A 13,876-nucleotide genomic window follows, 5' to 3' on the forward strand; every position below is an offset into this window, starting at 1 on the left:
AGTCAATTGTAAAAATTCCATACAGATGCAAAAATTGTCACTGATTGTTCACTAACCATGTTTGAATGGACTTACGTGCAGTAACAATGTGACTCATGCTCAATTATGAGTCACATTGTTATTATGTTTGAGTTTATGTCTAATAATACAACTGTAAGCAAATGTAAAGGAAGTATTTATATCCCTAGAAATGCATTAACTCAGATTTTACCATTACAGTAGGCTATAGCCCCCTTCATGACACTTCGTTCCTCACAACCCCTCTATTTCTGCTTCTCTACCCTGTTCTGTTATAAAGTGTGGCCTCCACACCTGCCATCTAGTGAGGGCTATAAGAAGTGTTTTTCAAAGCGTGAGTAGTCATTGCACCTGTCCAGGGTGTACCCCTGCCTTCCACCCGAAAGAGAGCTGGGATAGGTTCCAGCAGATCCCCGTGACCCTGGTTAAGGAATAAGCGGGTATAGGAAATGGATGGCGTAGTCATTGCAAACAGCCTGTAAGGGAGGAGCTCTCCATGGCAGCCAGAAGTCTGACTAGGTCCAAAACAGTGCCTGCCAGACCAAATAGACTTTGAAAGGGCACAGAAAAGACAAAAACCATCACTTAACATTGGTGTAGCTTTTTGAGCTGTTAAAAATAGCCAAAGGGCTCAGATTTGATTCAGATGTAACAATCTTTCTAGATGCATTATGTCTTGGGTTGATCATGAATTCATCTTTGTGTTGAATTTATATACTTTTAATTTAGTAGCAATTCAAGCTTTGTATAACATTAGCACTTTGTGTTGTGTTAGTCACAACCAGAACCTTTAACTGGATTTTTAAACTATTTTAGCCAGTTTGGGTATTATCATTATTATTAGGGTATTATTATTGGGTATGATCACATGGTAGGCTTGTTAATTATAAGAAAGTTTTGTTGGGTATACACAGCCCAGTTATCAAAGGAATGGAATCTGTCTACAGACATAGCTAAATAATTACTGAACATCTTCGACAAAAAATGCTAACCACACGTATGTATCATAAATCACTAAATTGTCATCAAACCATATGTTAGCATTGTACTGAAGCTTAAAAAAACCTTCACAATGCCTTCGTCCTTTTTGGAAAGAGACCTAACTGCAGACAAGGTGGCAGCTTACAACTAAGATTTGGGCATGTTAAACTTTGCTAACCCTAACCTCTAATCCTAACCTCAACACTAACCCTAGCCTTACTCCCAACCATCAATTCTAACCACAAATGTAGCCTGCCAAGGTTACAGTAGTTTATGGTCAAAGTAGCAACTTCCTGCCATGGCCATCGGTCAGTGATCTGGGTTGAAACCAACTCTTGCCTTTTTGGAGAAACCATTCTCTTATAGTACTACATTTGTAAGTGGTGAAGATGGAACTTATTTGGATTATTTTATATAAAGTTTTATATAATATTAGCTATTTTGATAATTTGTATATTCTATAAGCACATCATGTGCTTTGTATATAAAATCTGTAGAGCAACTGACTAAATATGTTAAATTAATGTAACTGTGGAAGAAGTATAAAGTAGCATGGCATGAAAATAAGGATAATTGTTTTAAATAGGCAACAGCAGCAAGGAAAACCAACCACCTCTTCTCCCATCCTGAAACTAATATTTTAATAGTTATAAGTTGTTTGGTGCAAAATGAAAGAAATGAAACAGTCGCTATTTAAAACTTGGTGCTCCATGCACATGCGCTTTGTCTAGTTTAACCCTTTCCATGAGGTTAACAACATGTTAAAATCCTGCAGTGCACTTTAGAAATGATTAAATCACTATCTCCCTGTGGACTTTCCGTGATGCAACAGTAAATGGTCTTACAGCCATGACGTATGGTTAAGGTTCTATCAAAATAAAGCTTGCTTCCTTGAGAAAGACCCTATGGAAAAGAAACCCCAGGCGGTGAAATATAACTTTTACCTCCAACAACAATGCTGAAAACACAATCAGCCAATGTTTCATCTTGTCAGACCTCACTGTATCAACTCTTACACAGGGAACAAGTAATTTGAGAAAAAATATTTACTCATTAAATTTAAATAGATACAGAATAGAATCCTAATAGATTTAATAAAGTAAATATAATTAATCTTTAAATACACCAAACCATTTTCAAAGCAAAGACTGCACAACTATGAAAAGTACATGGGTGCAAAAAGCCAAAGATATAATTGAGGGAAAGCAGAAACTAAAAGAAAAATAATTATTGTTTTGTCTAACAGGAAATAAGGAGAGGGTTGATACTGTTGGTTTGATGCCTTGAAGATGGAACCAGGGCTTTCTCTCTGCTGTCTCCTCTGCCTCCTCCTCCATCTTCCCCATCTCCAAGGAGATCAGTGGAGGACAAATGAAGGCAGAGAGCATCAGCTATCTGTAGGACATGGGCTGGACCTGGATGGGGAAATATGGCAAAATATACAGTATATATTAAAAAAGCTTACATGGCAATAAATGCCGAATTACGAATATTTGGACAATTTGAAAGCTATACCAACATACCATCTCCACTCCTACTGCACACATCCAGAGTGTCCATCACAATCTTTCCCATGGCCGAGCGCGACACATTCTATAGAAAAAGAGAGATGTTTTGGATGAATGGAATAAACACTAGATGGCGGTGAAGAGGTGTACCTGTGTTTAATGTGAACAGTAAGAATGTGTGGTCTGTGTGTGTGTGTGTGTGTGTGTGTGTACGTTTGTACCTTGTTCCGTAGCTGCAGCAGCAGTGTAAGGGCATCTGTAAGTTTCTCCTCCAGCAAAGACAGACGTATCTTTTCCTTCTCCTCCAGCCTTCTCCTCTCCTCCTCATCTTCCTCAGGCCTCTGATCAACAGGAAGAGAAATAGATGAATGCCAGTTAAATTACATCACAATCTAAGGGTATTCAAATTCTGAACATTTTTGAAATTTAAATTCTACCATAGTATAAAGACTTTGATTCTGTTGCATTTGTGATCATTCATCTTAAATGTCAAGTTAATTTTCTCGCACCTTTTCTGTTTCGAAGCCTCTGCTTCCGTCTGTCTGCTCTTTTTGTAGTGCCCTCCAGGCGAAGCACCCTCTGATGTCCGTAGCAGAGCTTACAAGGTTTTTATCATGCAGACGACGGACGGCATAGTTCTGACCACCTCTGAGAGAAAGCAGAGAGGAATTACAGGTACCAGTGTGTGTGTGTGTGTGTGTGTGTAAGGACCAGTTTGACACACTTTCAAAGCACTGTTTGAGGGTTTAGACTTTTGGGGTTTAAGTAAGAATTAGGTTTATGGTAAAGATTGGGATCAGGCATTTAGTTATGGTGCTTTCAATTACTACACCTACTCCAGAAATTCTGATTGGTGAAAATCTGCAATCACTCTCTTTCAGTTCTGGTAGCATATTCTCAAATATTAGCAAAGAGCTAATTTATTGAAGACCCAGAGATGAATATTACCACATAGTCTGATTGCCCAACCACCAAATAAGAATAGTCATTTAGATTTTGAGGTATGCACGGGGTAAATTAAAATGTACAGGTGTGTGTGTGCCTGGGAGATGTTAACTAACCCTGTACCACAGCCGTGCAGCTGGCTAATGTGCTGCTTCCCCTCTAATACACAGCACTGTCCTCCCTCCCTCCTCCCCCGGTCCTCCTCCTCTTCATCAGAGGCAGCTCTTCCCTCCACTGATCTCTGCAGACACTCTTCATCTGAATACAGTAGAAGCAGTTACTTTACTGCCCAAATATAGTGATAAAGAATTATGTATCAGTGAAAATCCATTTTCCTATCACTCACCCATCTTGCTGCAGGTGTCTTCTGTTCCAATTGGGTAAATCTGCAGGTGGGTGGAGTCAGAGATGCAGGAACAGAAGGATCTGAGAGTGATAAAAGTGGAACATTACTCAAATATACTGTCCTTCAGACTTCCTCATTTCTGTATTTGTATGTGAGTTATTGAACCTGCTCTATGTATTTTTTCTCTAGCTGGGACCTGTCTAATGAAGGTTTTTAATCTGATATAACACATCTGAACTTCTGCCCACTGCTGGTTACCTGGATCAGGTGTGTTCAGTTGGTCAGAAAATAGAAGGGCAGACACGAGTTGGCTATCTGTGCTCTAAGATGAGATCAATAAAAGTAAAGTAAAGCTGCAGGCTGTAAAAGTAAAACAATGATCTGAGTGTTTGTTCTATGACACCCTTTCACATTACACACAGTCTACTCATTTACAGCTAGTGCACTGATTAGTGCAGCTTTATTACTATTATGTGTGGTTTATTATATCAAATATTTCTTTGATGGTCTTTATAGCAGTGTGGCTGAAAATGAATCTGCTAATGCGGTCACCAAAGAAGAAGTCTTTGTTAAGCAGTAATGCAGTGGTATTTGTTGGTTCCTTTTACCCAGTGTTCTTACATAGTGTGTAACTTAACCTGTGGGCTTTAGTGCATTGAATTTCAAATCAGCAGAGCAACAGAGGCAAATGATGTGTAAATGACTACACTGAAATCCTCCACTCACTCAAGATTATGCAGAGTATTTGTACCTGCACTGATGTAGTTTAGTCTCCAGCTGGATAATCCTGGACTGGAGCTGTGGCACACACTGAGCCTGTTCCTGGATCTGCCGGACCCTCTGCAGTCCCAAGCTTAGAGCTTCCCTGGCCTCCTCTGCCCGCCTCCTGATGGAGATCATCAAGCATCATCAAACCATCATTCTACTACTATCCTTCCATTACAACATCATCCACAATTTTTAAAATTTGCTGCAAGAAATACTGACTCCAACCTGATCTGCGCATTCTCCTTCCTCAATGCAGACTCTACGCCCTGCAGCTTGTGTACCTTCTGGTATGCCCATTGCAGCTCCTCCTCCATGCGCTCATTGTATTTCATGGCCTCCTCCAGCTGGCCATCCCGTGAGGAACGGATCAGTTTCAGCTCCCTGAGAAGGGGGTCCCTGATCTCCCGTCTTCTCGCCATCCGCCTTGCTCCATCTCCCCCAGCACCACTATGTTGTCCTTTGATTCTCTGTGTTGGTACCAGTTTTCCCTGCTTAAAGGTGATGGACGTCGCAGGAGTGGAAACAGAGGAGTTAAACCTGGAGGGAGAAGGGAGGGTGCGCTTCCTCTCCCGTTTGAGTGCCACCTCCAGGGCCAAGCAGCGAGCATCGCTCCCCTGCAGTGCTGAGCGGAGGTCTTCCACTAGCTCCCTCAGAGCTGCTACCTCATCTGGAGAAGAAGAGAAGACAATTAAGGCACAACCAAATCAGGGCTCATTTCAAGATCTTTTATGCTACAGGAACACAGAGCAGTATTTCTAATATTACCCTGCTACATTTGCAAGACTTTTTTTCTAAGTGCATTTACACTGTACAGTACTGTATTTTGCACTTTTTAGGCACTTGTGCTTTAGTTAAGCATTTTGGTTTAATGCTAGATTAGACTTCTACTCCAATATTGTTTTTTTTTTTTACTCCACTACGTTTATCTGACAGTTACAGCTAACTCCACTACAGCAGGTAAATAATACTTGCATACCAAGTATCAGTAAGAATAATCCAATAACACTAATATATAAATACTGGAGAAGAATATAGGGAAAATGTATCTGCATGCATACTTTTCCTTATTATAATTCATATGAACTTTTCATTAAGAAATCTTTTGAATGCAGAATGTTTTGTGGTGATGGATTATTTGGGCATCATAGATTTGCTTTTACTTAGGTAAAGGATCTAAAAACATGTTCCATTACTAGTATTTTTGGCAAATGTAAAAATTAGCTTTCTGTTGGAGGAAAGTAAATTTACTCAAGTATTGTACATAAACACAATTTTAAAGTATTTTTTATTTTATGCTTCTTTATGCTTTTACTCAACTTGATAGCCCTGACAGCTATAACTAAAGATATTATATTATAGTATAAGCTTGTAAGTAGTATACAATGTTACACAAGACTAAATCAGAAGCTTTTGGCTTGTGACCCCTTGGAAAAAGAAGAACACAGTGTGTTTTTGAAGCTCTTTCTCACAGAACAAGGAGCATGGCTCTCAGCACTTTACTTCTTCCTCCTTCTTTCAGTCATTAATCATCTCAAGGTTCTCAGTTTTATATTGTGGCCTTTAGGAGAATCCTCATTTCCTGGTCTGGGATTCATTGGACTGTACACCAGGAAGTTCCAGTAAAATGCTGCGCACACATTAATGCATTAGAATTCTTTTCTTCTAACAATGTGATATATCAGTCACAAGAACCATGTTAATGTACAGGCTTAACATAATCGAAATATATCTGTATTTTGATTGCAGCTTTATTTATAACAGAGTGTTACATTGGCACTTTAACTTGAATGGAGAATGGTCCCAGTCCTGCAGGTGTAGGAGATGTTAGAGGTGGAGAATAAGTCAGGAGTTACATCACTAATTAAAGAAAAGTAAGGAATGTACATGCTGTCTTTGCTACAACACAATGTAAACTGTTCTGTGTATTTCCTTTTATTATTAATCAATCAAATGTGTTATAATTATGCCCCGAAAGCCCGTATTTAAATGTAGTAACACATGTAAGACAATATCGCCTACCTGTCGCTTCCTCTTCTGTGGTTCGACCTTTAATAGATCTATTTACAGATTCACTTTGGTTTCTCGTCAGATCAAAAGTGACACACTTTCTGCGTCTGGTTCGCGGCCACCGGAGCCGTATCTGTCTCTCCACCAGCTCCGTGTCCTCAGTGACGGGCATGCGCCAGGCACACTCCGCGGTGCCTTTACGCGCATTGCGCACACGGAAATACCCACAGAGCCGAGAGTGGAAGTCTTTAAAGGACAGCTGACAGGGAAGCCCAGAACACACATCCACAAACTCTTCTACATCCTTATCTCCATCCCCAGTACCTTCCTTTCCTTTCACCGTCCCCTTCCCCACTCCGGTGAGCCCCAGCACTGCGCACAATGCTGCGAAATCCTCCGCCGAGACTGTATCGTCCCGGTTTGGGTAGGCCAGGTGGTGGAAGACCTCCTGTAGGTATTGGTCTATACCAGTGGCCAAGACGACGATTTCGTTCTCCACGCCGGGATCGGGCCAGTGGTGATGTGCCAGGGCGCTCCGGAGCCACTCGCTTTTACGCGCTGCTCGCGGCAAGGGCTGGACACTCGGCCGAGCCAGTGCGGTGCGCTCCATTACTGCATATAAAATAAGTTTTGAATTCTAAGGATACCAAATAAAGATCAGATTACAACAGTTGCCATTAGGTAGGACTTCAAATCTGAAACACTTTCTCCGCGTTCGGTTTGACGCTGCGTATTTCCCTGAAAAGCTCACCTTAGTTTCATTCCCGGTGCATTAAGTCAGGATCTGATCCCCTCAGGGAGGAAAAAATTCTTTAATGCACCGGCTCCACCCTTTGGTGTGCACCCTGACCACGTGTGTCTGTGTGTACCTATGGCCAGTAAGGTGCTTCTCACTTAATTGTAGCAATTATGCAAGAAAGTGCTGTGGTAGTTTATTACAACAGTAAGCCACATATCAAGTATACCCACAAAACAGTTTACGCGCAGTGAAAAGTGAATAATTCCTTCTCTATGATAAATGCTCACATGTATGACTGGTCAGTCACTGCCCAACTTCATCCCTGAAAGATTTTGTTCATACGAGAGAGTTCGTACGTTTTTTTTTTTTTTTTTAGGTAAATGATATCATCTGCAGGGACTTTTGTAGTACCTGTCCTCTAGCCACAAAAAAAACGAACCACAACAATCTTGAATGAGTCATGTGTGTGTGCAAAGAAAAGGTTCCTGATGGTCTGGCTTACAGTTGTCACTAATCATACCTTCACTCCAACAGCAAGTGCCAATTTGTTTCATTTAAACCGAGCAACTCACCTTTCCCACCCTGACCTCACTGCTTATCACACACTCGACAGCCAAAACAAAGGGAGTGTCTTCGTTACATTCACCTAGGCATGACTGGACCACAAATAACACATGACTTATACTCTGCTGCTGCACTCTACTTGCATTACACAATGAAAAGAATTCAGTACATCTGAATTAGTACCAAAACAATTTGTCAGATAAAAGAAAATTGATCTAAATCACTTAAAAAATATAAACTTTTGCTTCATCTTGTCCATTTTGATGACTTACTGCAATTTCTGCTGTAGATTGGGCATCTTTAGATTTGAAATTATTGCTGAGGGGGTGGGGGGGTGTTTGATGTTATGATATTTGACTCTGGGATAATAGAACCTGCATTAAAGAAAAGGTTCATATAGTCATACAGTGTATCTTCTGTGAAAATGTAAAACCAACTAAGTTCACTGAGCTTGAGAAAACAAATTGAGTGTAAATTATGTTCAATCATACTGACAGACATTACAAAATTTAGCTTCCCATTTTTTTGATATGAAGGACTCAAACATCATTTAGACCAAAGGATAAGGGTTTTACAGTATAATATGAAGAAAATGTGAAAAAAAATGAACATATGGATGTTTTTGGCTGCTAAACAAAAATGATTTTAGGTGAGTGGCTGTGCTTGTGTAACTCAGGATCTGTGTGTTTTTTGACCCTGGTTGCATTTAGAAATTAAAAAAAAAAAGTATGTGAATAGAAGTGTGCTTTGTATATATCGGCAAAGATGATAGAAGCACACATGTACCTGTCTAACTTTTATTAACAAACAAAGAAATATAAAGAATCATTCAAAATGAATGATTGAAGATAAGCATGTTTAGAGTTAAAATCTAAACCTTTGCATACATTACCTCTCACTGTTTAGTCTTTGTTTTGGTTTTCAGGACTAATATGAATACAGTTGGGCTGCAGTGCTTGCAGGGACTCATTGGGGGATTTTAGCAGGAAAGGCAGTGAGTGTACTGTTTCATCCAGTTCCACTTAAGGTTACAAATGGTGTATTTCCTTAACACAAATAAATATATTTCTCTCAAACACTTGGAAATTGTTCCGAAGCTATTAAAGGACACTTAACATCTGTGGCATGTTGTGCAAACGTGTGGAGACAGGCAGAGCTTAGTGGTGGTACGCAGCTCAGGTCCTTTGGCTGTGTCTTGGAAATGGTGTTTTTCCTTCATGGCTGCCGAGGTGTGTGATAAGACAATCAAGGTCAAGATACAGTATGCACTGCAGTCACAGCAACACACACATACTACTGAAAGCACTGGCTATTTTTAGCTGAAATCAAAGTTTGAAAAATCATTTTTGTATTGTCAGTCAATAGTTCTGTTCTGTAATAAAAAGTATAAGTTTAGGTTTACTGTATATTACAAACCTGAGCCACAGATCATTTGCTTAAGTAAAAGTACTGATACCACACATTCCAAGTAATTTTTGTCAAATGATTAACCAACCACTAATTTCATCCAAATATATCAAATTATTGTAGCAGAGCAAATCGTATGTAAAGGTTTTTTGTAAATTGTAGAGGAGCAGTAAGTATAAATGACATGACGTGCAGGTAAATAAAAGTTGTGCTTCAGTATCATACTGAAGTAAATGTACTTTTCACCACTGCCATCCACATGGATTAATGAAATACCCTGCTGATGTTAGTAGATTATTAGTTGTCAGAGAGTCTCTTAAATGTGCAGCTCAGCAAAAAACAAAACAAAACAAAAAAAAAGGGTTATGCAGCTTGTCATGTAAGATTTTCCATGGGAGACCTCCCCTCTGTCTAAAATGAGTATACAAAAAGAATGTAGGCTTACATAAATCACATAATAGATGTTTTGCTGAAGACAAATGCTCACTGTATCCGTTCTTCCTATATAGAAGTTTGTGTGCATGTGTGACTTTTTGTGAAGTAATTATTGGTTAATGTGCAGCTCAAGAGTGGTCCCCTCAGCCCTGCTGTTGTCCCTGCCTCCCTCTGAGAGTCAGTCCTCCATCTGCTGCCTGCTCTGGGTGAAAAGACCTGATCTGAAAATGAAAGGATCTGGAAGCAAGAAGAAGGGGCTGTAAATAGAGGGGGTAGAGGTCTGTGTGTGTGTGTGTGTGTGTGTGTGTGTGCTCATGCATGCATGCCCAAGTGTCCTGTTGTTCACCTTTAGGAGAGGGAATGAGGTAGTCTTGGATTAAGGCTTTGTGTTGGCTGCCATATTCTCCCCCGAGGATCCACAAAAAGACAATTATAGACACACACCCACTCACATATACCATCTCTTTGAAGTGGTGACACTGACCGATATGCTGCAACCAATTCATTGAGGTCTCGTCCTGGCTTAGTCTCGCTTGTGAAAGTGTCTAAACGTGTGCACACATGTTGTCCTATTTGCCAGTTATTGGTTGTCCACTCAGATCATTTTCTGTCATGGCCATCATGTTACAGGACTGAACCACATATCAAGGACAGAATGAGGTTTGCACATAGGCTTTTGTATAGTTTCTCTTTTGTCATAGCATATGTGGCTATGAAAAGACAGATAATGGCTATCAGGTACAGATGCTACTGTGTACAAAGTATCTATAGTCCATGTCTCATTGTGCCTTGTGTTCTGCTGCTATTTGTCACACTTAACCAATATAGTCCCATTACAGGCTGGAAAATCAGGTCATAAACATTAAATAAATAATAGGGTTTGCCATTTTGACCTGTCCAGGGTGTACCCCTGCCTTTCACCCAAAAGAGAGCTGGGATAGGCTCCAGCAGATCCCTGTGACCCTGGTTAAGGAATAAGTGGGTATAGATAATGGATGGATGGATGGTTTGCCATTTTGGGTTTGAAATGTTTAAAGACAGACTATATTACATAACCAGTTATGATCTTCATCTTCACTGTCCTTGTGCTGAAGAGTCAACAGCCATTTTTTAGAGCCACTGAATATGACTGAACATGTAATCTGCATGTTTTATTTTGTAATAGGACAAACAAGCTATTGTCAGCCGTGCATCAGCTTTGATTGTTTTGCTGATCCCACTACTTTGTACCCTCAGGTGTGGTTATCTAAAGTATCTAGAGTGGGACAATCGCTGACCTAAATCTCTTACAAAACTGAAATGACATGGAGACACCGAGATAGAGAGAAAAGAGAGGTGGATGTGGAGTGAGAAAAAGGAAAGTGAAATACTGAGATCACCAAAGAAAACATTGGCAAATAATGCAATGTACAATGCTGAAAGGTAATAAGAGGTAGACACTGTTACAGGCTGTTTTTAGTTTAGCAAGATTAGAGGGAATAAACACTGGTCACTGAAACCTTTTAAGCAGTGTGGATTTCTGACTAAGTGAATAACAGCCAAACTGGACTGTAATTTTCTGCTTTTTATGTAACAGTGAAATACTTGTCCAACCAACTAAATAAAAAAATAATAATAATTACAGGTTAATTAATTTATATTTTCTATATTATGGTTGAAACAAAAGGACTATATGAAATGTGAAAAAGGGCTCTCACAGTGACACAGCCTGTTTTAGCTGTCTAGCTTCTTAATGTTGGCTTAATGAATCAAACCGGGTATTTATTTTACAACCAATGGAGGAGGCTCATGCACTGGGCTTAAGAACAGGTTTCCACAATGTCCTAATAGGTTATATGTGGACATTTTTACAGTTTATAGATAAAAACATCTTGTTAGAAGCCTGTGAAGTTATATGTTTTAAAGTTAATTTGTTTTTTACATACATATTTTCCATACACATGCAAGTAACATTAGCATTAAAAAATACAAACAATCCATCAATCTCTAACTAAAATAAAGTGCACTCTAACTAAACTCATGTGTCGTTGAATGATGTTCATTCACTTATTGTGCTGTGTGGGATTCCATCTAAAGGGGGGCTCAGCCCATCAGTAGGTGACAGCGATTCTTAAGGTGAAAGATGGGGCTACGGGGTATGAAGACATTTTATAATAGGCCCACGTTAGCAAAAAAAATCTAGCTGAACAAGGATCTATGATTAGTTTATGAATCTTTTTTGTGGGGTCCTTCCCCATCTACCCATATGGACAAACTGCACCGGCATTCAACCCCATTTTAAATCTGTCATTTCTGTGGCTTATATGTTTTTAACATTTCAAAGTAATGGTTAAGAGTGAACAATCACAGATTTCAATAATATGCAATTGCTTTAGAAAGGACCTCTTCTAAATGTTTGTTTGGAGCTGGGAGTGGGCAGCTAGTTACCTAACCCACTAGCAGCTCAAAGAGCGACATCTAATCTTAACTACACAAACAACAAAGAGACAACCCACAGGCCCTTCAAGAGGTGGGGTGTAAGATGAGCCTACTACGACAGATAATATGGTAACGACTGTGAGGAAAACAGATGAAAAGAAGACTATGTGGATGTCCAAGATACTACATGGATTGTTAAAGGGAGGAGTGGAGGCCAGACCTGTAAGAAGATAGAGGGTAAGAGCAGGTTTGGAGAAATCTCCACCAAATGGAGATCTGCACCAAGGGTAAAAAGGAAGGAGAGAGAAGACGATTGGTTGGTCCAAAGGTGGCGCCATCTCCGCAAGAGCTGGAGAAAGGCAGGAGAAAGTCAGGAGGAGAAAGAGGGCTTGAAAGCGTTTTGGGAGGAAGTAAGGTGCAGATTAGGCAGGCTTTGCAGAACAGAGCGGATAAGGAAGAGAAGAAAACAGAAGGAAAATGAAAGAGCCAGGTTCCTCATGAATCCCTTCAAGTGCGTCAGACAGCAGTTGGAGGAGAAAAAGAATGGCAAACTGGAGGTCATTAAGGAGCAGCTGGAACAACACATCAAGTGAGTACAGTGACCCAGCAAGAAACATTCCATTACGTTCATCAGGGTACGTGCGTTGGCCTGCCCCACTGATGTTAAGTCATGCCCCCTAAGTTCAGCGAGGACAAGCAGGTTGTGGACAAGGCAAAGGCAGCATCAGCACCAGGTCCCAGTGGTGTGCCCTACAACCTTTACAAGAACTGTCCCAGCATGTTGGAACTGCTATGGAGTCTTATGAGAACTGCCTGGAAGAAGCAACGCATTGCAACCGAGTGGCAAAGAGCTGTTTCAGTCTTCATCCCAAAGGACAAAAATTCCAAGGACAGAAGCCAGTTCAGGAATATTGTCTTGCTAAACATGAAAGGGAAAATCTTCTCTGTATTGGATGATGACGTTCCTAACACAGAACAGATACATATACACCAACAATCAGAAAGCTGGAATTCCAGGCTTCCCAGGATGTGTGGAGCACTCAGCTATGATCTGGGATCAGATCCAGAGGGCAAAATGAAACAAGAAGGACCTGCACGTCATCTGGGTTGATCTTACTAATGCCTATGGTTCAGACCCTCACCAGCTGATCAGCTACTCTATGGAGTTCTTCTACATTGTCACCAATATTAGGATATTGGTAAAAACCCACTTTGATGACCTGCAGATGGGGTCTCCAGGAATTCTCCACTGTGTGGCAGCAGCTAGAGGTGGGAATCGCCATAGGGTGCCCCATTTCTCCCATTCTGTTTGAGGTAGCTTTTAAGATAATTCTCATCAGTGTGAAGCAGATAATGGATGGGATTAAACTCCCTTCACCCCATTTCAAATTTATATGGATGATGTCACCATCCTCCTTCAAACAGCACCATGCACGTCCAGACTACTGAAAAGTATGGATGAGCTAATATCTAGGGCAAGAATGAGGATCAAACCCTCAAAGTATCGTAGCATCTCTCTCAGAAAAGGAGTCAGAAGTGACAAAACGAGAAAACGCCACTCCTGTCTGAACAGTGCATGAAAAGCCTGGGGAGACTTTATACAGCCGAGCTGTCTGATAAACGGGTGGGTAGATTCATGCTGAAGTACCAGTGTGGTTTGCTTTTACAAGTTTTTACACTGTATAAAAAGGTGATGTGGCCACTAAAGATGGGTGAAATCACCATGCCGACACTGCTCAT

General features: G+C 40.5%; 1 protein-coding gene across 2 annotated transcripts; it reads right to left on the bottom strand.

The window, feature by feature from the left end:
- Nucleotides 1-1,711: 1,711 nt before the first annotated feature.
- On the bottom strand, nucleotides 1,712-7,351 carry LOC113130601 (EF-hand and coiled-coil domain-containing protein 1). 2 transcript variants are annotated; one of them, XM_026307374.1, is made up of 10 exons: nucleotides 7,325-7,351; nucleotides 6,586-7,185; nucleotides 4,792-5,233; nucleotides 4,550-4,684; nucleotides 3,799-3,878; nucleotides 3,569-3,710; nucleotides 3,017-3,155; nucleotides 2,729-2,848; nucleotides 2,523-2,592; nucleotides 1,712-2,414 (listed from the first exon to the last, which is right to left on the bottom strand). In XM_026307374.1, the coding sequence occupies exons 2-10, from the start codon at nucleotides 7,181-7,183 to the stop codon at nucleotides 2,239-2,241; spliced, it is 1,902 nt and encodes a 633-aa protein (XP_026163159.1). In that variant the 5' UTR covers nucleotides 7,184-7,185; nucleotides 7,325-7,351; the 3' UTR covers nucleotides 1,712-2,238. The 2 variants fall into 2 exon arrangements, with proteins under 2 accessions (XP_026163159.1, XP_026163160.1); XM_026307375.1 differs by having other exon boundaries at nucleotides 6,586-7,335.
- Nucleotides 7,352-13,876: the final 6,525 nt, after the last annotated feature.

This window comes from Mastacembelus armatus, chromosome 5, assembly GCF_900324485.2.
Source record: "Mastacembelus armatus chromosome 5, fMasArm1.2, whole genome shotgun sequence".
Taxonomy (NCBI): Eukaryota; Metazoa; Chordata; class Actinopteri; order Synbranchiformes; family Mastacembelidae; genus Mastacembelus; species Mastacembelus armatus.

What these genes read in the sequence shown, in the direction of transcription:
- LOC113130601 (XM_026307374.1), bottom strand. Translation starts at nt 7,183, where the DNA reads ATGGAGCGCACCGCACTGGCTCGGCCGAGTGTCCAGCCCTTGCCGCGA. An exon ending in AAGGAGAATGCGCAGATCAG is followed by an intron (nt 4,685 to 4,791) that starts GTTGGAGTCAGT and finishes GATCTCCATCAG; the next exon opens with GAGGCGGGCAGAGGAGGCCA. An exon ending in TGCTGCAGCTACGGAACAAG is followed by an intron (nt 2,593 to 2,728) that starts GTACAAACGTAC and finishes CTTTTTCTATAG; the next exon opens with AATGTGTCGCGCTCGGCCAT.